Here is a 6,841-nt window from a genome sequence, read left to right on the forward strand (position 1 = left end):
GGAAGACACCGCTCTGGAAACTCATGGAAATGGGAAAAGGAGGATGATGGAGACACAGGTTTCCCATCAGAGGTGGGTCTGTGATGACACAGCTAGACCTGCCACCTCAGCCCAGGACTTCAGTGCAGACACCCTGTGTCCCAAGTTGCAGGGAGCACAATGTTCTGTTTCCTGGACACCCTGCTCATGACTCTGAGGAATGAAGGGGAGGAGGAGCATCCACTCTCAGGCAGGGCCCTGGATGCCCCTGGACCCATGAGAGAAGCTATAGCAGCAGAAGCCACAGGCCAGACCTGAGCAGCAGCTGCCGGGGGCTCACCCTCCTGGCAGAGGAGGAAGGAGGTTCTTGTCTCAGTTCCCCCTGGGCCTGGAGCACCGTGTGAGCACTCAGGCTGTTATCCCATGCTTCGCAGTAATAATGGGCCTCATCCTCAGACCGGAGACCAGTGATGGTCAGGGAGGCTGAGGTACCAGACTTGGAGCCAGAGAATCTGTCAGGGACCCCTGAGGGCCGCTGATTATTATTATAGATGAGGAGTTTGGGGGCTGTTCCTGAGAGCTGCTGGTACCAGTGTACACCATTACCTCTGATGTTGGAGCTGCTTCCAGAGCAAGAGATGGTGACACTCTGCCCAGGGGCCCCAGACGCTGAGGGTGGCTGAGTCAGCACAGACTGGGCCCAGGACCCTGGAAGTGAGAGAGACACAGACGTGGTGATTGACAGGAGATGAAAGGAGAAAAGAGGAGACAGCAGGGCCCCGTGGGCTTCTCAGGGCCCCTCTCCTGGTCCGAATCCTGTCACCTGCACAGTGAGTGAGGAGGGTGAGGACAAGAGGGAACCACGCCATGCTGGAGATTGTCCTGAGTCCTGCCTTCTGTACCCACAGTTGAAGCTGAGCTTCCCCCAAATCTCTCCCTCTCTTCATACTCTGAGAGGGGGAGGTCCATCCATGCAAATCAGACCCCCCAGGTTTGTGACCCCGCCCTGAGCCCTGCGTCAGGTTCCTTGGCTTGAGGATGGGATGTCAGAGGGTGGCAGGGGTGGAGCTGTGTGGTCCCAGAGGGTGGGGAGAACACAGTTGTGAGCCCTGAGCAGAGGACAACAGGTAAAACTGGTGGCTGGTACTACTCTTAGCAACCCACCTTCTCAGGAATGGTTCTCAAGCGCCCCCTGGTGTCCAGACCAAGGTAAAGTATTCTATGATAAGGTGACCAGAGCCTCTCATTTACACCACTGCCTTCCCTCTGTTCTGTCCACTGCCCCCTCTCTCAGGTCCAGGCCCAGTAAGGTGGCGCTTGTGTCTCCTTGCTGTGACCTCATGGCGGTATTCACGCTCTACTGGACTCCTCAGGAGTGAATCTGTCCGTGGATCTTTGGCTGTACGTTGTAGAGGACTCAGGTCATGTCTACACAGAGTACTCTTTTGTCAGGATCAAGCCCAGAGCAGGCACCGGCCCCATGGACTCACTTCCTCACCTGTGTAGGACACCGGGTCCTCTCCTCTCATGTGGCTCCTTCCTGGTGGCCAGAGCTCTGCTTCCTCTGTGGATCCTGCAGCGCTGAGGAGAAAGGGAGCTCTTCCCTCTCGGATGCCCTGGGGAGACATTCCCAGAGGGTGTTTCTGGTAAATCTTTGTTCTCTCTCTACTTCCCCAGATTTGCAGTCATAGTCATCTGGATACTGTGACCAGGGATCTTGCCTAGGAGTCTGTACTCAAAGCACTGAATACTCATCTGCAGCAGATCCTGGCAAATGACTCTGGAGTGTTTCACTTACGAGCAAAAAGTGCGAAGATGCTCAGTCTTTGAAGATGGGAGGAATTAAAACTTCAACTTGGTTTAACCAGCGTCTGTCCTCAGGTGAGCCTGATATGTAGCAGTTCTTCCTATCGAGCCTCCAATCTGGATTTCTAGGGGAAAATTGTAGTTCAAATTCAGTAGTGAGTGTGGTGGGGGTGGCTTAAAGATGATAGAAGTTGTTCATCTTTGATCTGTAATGACATCTAGAATCTAATAAACTGAAAACAACAAGCTTAACAAAAAACATAATTCTGTTGATCAAAATGAAAAATGAAACAGGTGATGTCTGTGACTGCATGAGTTCTGGCATGATACACTCTGGGATCGTAATAAATATTTGTTTAGGGAATTTTAAGGGGATACAGAAAAACAGCAGGATGGTTATGTTAATATAAGTTGCAATACAGTAAGATTTTAAATGCTCCATTTAAACAATGCAATAGTGAAACCTAATACTGACATTTAAATAAAACGAGTCCATATATGGAACTGAAATAAAAGGTATGCTGTGCTTTGGGATCGCATTTCAAGGGTGTTGTTATTTTAAATGTTCCTTTTTGTGTAAGCCATGTTCCCTTACATAATTTTTATGGTTTTAAAAATGTGTTTGTTGTGTTTACATAACACATCAGATATATTAAGTTTTATTTATTTCCAAGTAGAAACGAACTATTAGATCTGGGCTTCGCTTCCTGTTTTCTTCTCATTGCTTTTTCTTTAGTGATGCACAGATGGTCACAGTGAATTTTGTTTTCCTTTCCTCCCACTTTAATGAACAGGGGGTCACTGAGGCTGAGCACTGTCTCACATACTGGACAAGGCAGCCCACGGCCCCTTCCCTGCCCACGGATGTGCTTCCTGATGGATGCCCCATCAGCTCTTAGGCTGAAGACAGAGAGAAGAACAGGTGCACAGCTAAGGAACCCGGACACCCAGAGGTTCCGGGAGGAAGGGGCAACTGCTGGGACAGTGAGCTCTGGACTGAGGACACTGACTATGGATTTTTTTTAATGTGATCCTCCTCAGGAGCCCTCAGAGACAGAGACCCCCAGTCCCTGTGTGTCTTGATGGCCCAGGTCATTCCAGGTCCTCCTTTTGTCACTGCTCTAGGCTCCAGGCCTCCTCCTCCTATGAGTTACAATGGACAGTCTCCTCTTCAGGCTGCACCCTCCTTACCACATCTGACCCCACACCCATCTCCTCATTTCCCCATAAACCATCCCCTGCTCACTTCCATTAGCATTTTGGCATCATTCTGTTATCACAGCCTCCCCAAGGATGTCACTGCAGGATATCCATGTTGCAAAGAGCTCAGCCCCTTGACAGGACAGCTAGGCCTGGCCCACCCAAGGCTGAGCATCTCTCTTGCTTCTTTTCTACACCAGCTCTAGGCCAAGCCATATCTAGAGCTTTCAGAATGCTGAGCCAATGTTTTCTTAAGCATCAGACTTCCTGTCTCACATCTGTGGGTCCCACAGGCTGGATTCTCCTTTTATGTCATCGCTCCCAGAGTTTCAGAGCTCAGGCAATGGCCAGCATACCTGCACCAGAAGGAGGGGACACCTGTGGGACCAGGTTGAAGGGTCCTAGATTTCTAGGTCTCACTGGCTGGATTCTTTCTTTTTCTTTTCTTTCTATTTTTATTTTTATCTATCTATCTATCTATCTATTTGAGAAGGAGTCTCTCTCTGTTGCCCAGGCTGGAATGCAGTGTCATGATCTTGACTTACCGCAACCTCCGCCTTCCATGTTCAAGTGATTCTCCTGCCTCAGTCTTTTGAGTAGCTGGGATTATAGGGGCCAGCCACCACACCCTACTAATTTTTGTATTTTTAGTAGAAATGAGGTTTCACCATGTTCCACAGGGTGCTCTTGAACTCCTGACCTCAGGTGATCCACCCGCCTTGGCCTCCCAAGGTGATGGGATTACAGACATGAGCCGCCGTGCCCAGCCAGGCTGGATTCTTTCTTGTCATTTCCACCTCATCCCCACCCACCATGTGTGGGCAGCTTATTTTGCTTCTTGAAACAAACTGATTCTCTGTCCATTGGGGAGATCAGTAAGAAAAGGAGTTATTGTCACTGAACTGTTGCTCCACTTTCAGTAACATAACCGACAGCAGAAGCCTTGGCATGAACTGGTGTTGGTCACAGGCAGGGATAAAGGAGGGACGGGCAGAGAGGATGAGTAGGGCAGATCTTCTCTCACTTCTCCATGGGACAGGAACCCTTGGTAACATAGAGTCAGGGTGCAGCTGTGTGACACTGATAACCAGACGGGTCCTCAGACTGGAGCCCAGAGGTGGTCGAGGAGGCTGTGTGAATAAACCCAGGGCAGGAGAATCAGGCTGGGACCCCTGAATCACCATCACTGCTGTCCGCGGTCATAAACTTAGGGGCTGTCTCTGGGAGGCCTCCGTAGCTATTTCCATGAGAATGCCCAATGCCCTTTTTCTGCTGCTCCCCATGCAGAAAAAGGAGACCTTGAGATGGGGACTCCACAGAGTTTCTCAGGAATGAGTCACTTGAAGCAAATATTGGGCAGTTTCTGTACCAGGATGTTCCACAGACTCACCACTAGACCCTGATTCAGTGAGAAGCTGCAATGGTGTAAGAGAGGAGAAGAGAACACAGTCAGGCCCTGAGCGATCAGGAAACCCACGCTCAGCAGTCGCCGTGGTCCTGAGTGGGATGAGCTGCAGGAAAGTCACATCCCTGGGACCTACCTCCCCCATGGCCAAGGAGCAGCCTCAGCCTTGTCTCAGCCATGGCGGAGCCTCCCCTTGACTCTCTTATGTCCTACACAGAACTTTACTGGCCCCAGGTCTGCAGTTAGCCTCAGACCTAACCCCATCTCCTGACATTTCCACTGAAATGCAGGTGCCCAGGACTGAGCCAGGTCAGCTCTGTATCTGGAATTCCTCCCTGACCTGCATCCTCAGGCAGCATTTCATATTTGAGTGGCTTGTTCCTGGGACACAGTGAGCCTCAGACAGCCCTGAGAACAGACTACTGGGGATGGAAGGGGAGGTCTCTGCTTGTACACTGGAAGAGCAGAGTCCATGCTGCAGGGGACTGTTCACCTGCTACCATGTCCCCAGGCTCTGAGCATGATGTGAGCTAGGAAAGCCTCATTTTGCTTCTTTCAAAACAAAAGTCCAGCTCCACAGGCACTGGTGTCAGCACACATGGACACGCAGCCAACGCTTCAGGGTCATCAGGTGGTTTCCTTTTGTTCTGTTTTTGTTTTACTGAGACATCAGAAAAATGGATGGGAAATTGACAGAAGAGCCTTTAACAACTAGAAAGTACATCCAAATGTAGTTTGTGCCTAGGCCAGTTATTTTAAAATTTAAAAATTGTTACAGAGCAAGACCCAGAGCAGGGTGAGATTTTGTCCCACTTCCCCATCTGTGTGTGTCACTGTGAGAACCGCTGCTGTGCCAAATGGCACAGTAATAGTCAGCCTCATCCTCAGACTGGAGCCCAGAGATGCGTAAAATCCCTGTGTTGGCCGAAGCATCTTTGGATCCAGAGAAGCGACTGGGGACTCCAGAGCCCTGGTGCTTATCTGAGTCTGATTTGTACCTCAGAAGATACCGGGGAGGACTCCCTGGCTTCTGCTGGTACCAGTGTATGTAGTAGCCAGCAACATTGATGCCACCACTGAAGGTGCATGTGAGACTGGCTGATGCTCCAGGAGATGCTGAGAGGGAGGCCGGCTGAGTCAGCATAGGCTGGGAGAGGGAACCTGCAAACACAGACATTAATGGGTGCTAAGGCAGAAACCAGGGTCAAGTTGATCAGGGATCTTTGCCAGAAGAGTCACAATCAGGCTGAGGTGCTGACCCTGATCTCTGAAACCTGTTCCTACCTGTGCAGTGAGAGAGGAGCAGGAGGAGGAGAGGAGTCCAGGCCATGGTGGACACAGCCTCTTTCCCCGCAGTGGGACTGGGCTGCCCCAGGCCTCCTTTTCTTCCCACCCTCTGCAGAGGAGGGGCTGCTCATGCAAATGTGTTTCCACCCAGGGACTGCCCAGCCCCTCCCTGAGCTCTGGGGATGCAGCTCAGTTCACTCTGCAGACTGAGCAGGAGGAAGGTTTGCTTTTCGTTTTGCAAGGCCCTGGGAGGAAGCACCTGTTGAGACCATACACAGGTCCCTGCTCAGGGATCTCTGCCAGGCCAGAGGGGACACAGCGGCCAAGTGCCCATCAGCGAGCACAGGGCCCAGCTCCCAGGCCTGGATTTCTTTGATTGAAGGGTCCTTACTGAGCAGCCGTGTAGGAACCACAGGGCAGCCACACAACATCCGACGCTGGTACCAGGACACGCACTTTCCCATGGCTCAGGGACCTCAGAACCCCGCTGGTCTCTGCAGCTCTCCAGTCACTGTCTGTATTCACATATGCATGGTCTGATTCCTAGACATTGCTTCTCTCATCCTATTCATTATTACTGTGATTTCTCACTCCCAGAAGCAGTCTTGGTCTGTGGGATGTGTAGACCTGTACATATATAACTTTTAAAGGTGTCAGCACCCCAAAAGGGTATTTTAGGAAAATCTATTTACCCACATGTGCCATCAGAGTGGGCATCATGGAAAATGGGTTAGCTATGGAGTCAGGTTGAAGGACAGCTAGGGGCTGTTCAAAAAGACAGTGAATAATGAAAATTTTCCAGGAAAAATAAAGAATCCAAAACATGTTAAAGGCAGCAATTCAGCAAAAGTTATATTTACCACTGTTTCATACATAATAGGTGGTCAATAAACAATAAGGAAAAACAGAGATCTTTATTAGTGCATGTGCCTGAGACAGACTCAGCTGGATTTTGTCCCCGCTTGCCCTGGCCTATGATGACTCTGTTTCCAGGGCAGCCTGTTCCAGAAATCAAGGACTTTCGGATTCTTCTGAGGCAGTCTGACAATGCTGTGGCTAAGGGCTGTCTCTGAAGTCTGGCCCTGAGAAAACAAAGCAGCATTCTCTAGATCACTGTCCCTAATCTGAGCCCTGGACCCTGGTTAGCAGCAGCACCAGCAAACA

At 50.5% G+C, this 6,841-nt stretch overlaps 1 gene segment (V, D, J or C); it reads right to left on the reverse strand.

Moving 5' to 3' along the window:
- Positions 1-265: 265 nt before the first annotated feature.
- Positions 266-6,841, reverse strand: part of LOC105546113 — a 24,698-nt gene continuing 18,122 nt past the window's right edge. The window contains 1 exon segment of the V gene segment in view: positions 266-687. Coding sequence covers positions 266-687 — 422 coding nt within the window.

The sequence above is a fragment of the Mandrillus leucophaeus genome, unplaced genomic scaffold (assembly GCF_000951045.1).
Source record: "Mandrillus leucophaeus isolate KB7577 unplaced genomic scaffold, Mleu.le_1.0 Scaffold349, whole genome shotgun sequence".
In the NCBI taxonomy this organism is placed as follows: Eukaryota; Metazoa; Chordata; class Mammalia; order Primates; family Cercopithecidae; genus Mandrillus; species Mandrillus leucophaeus.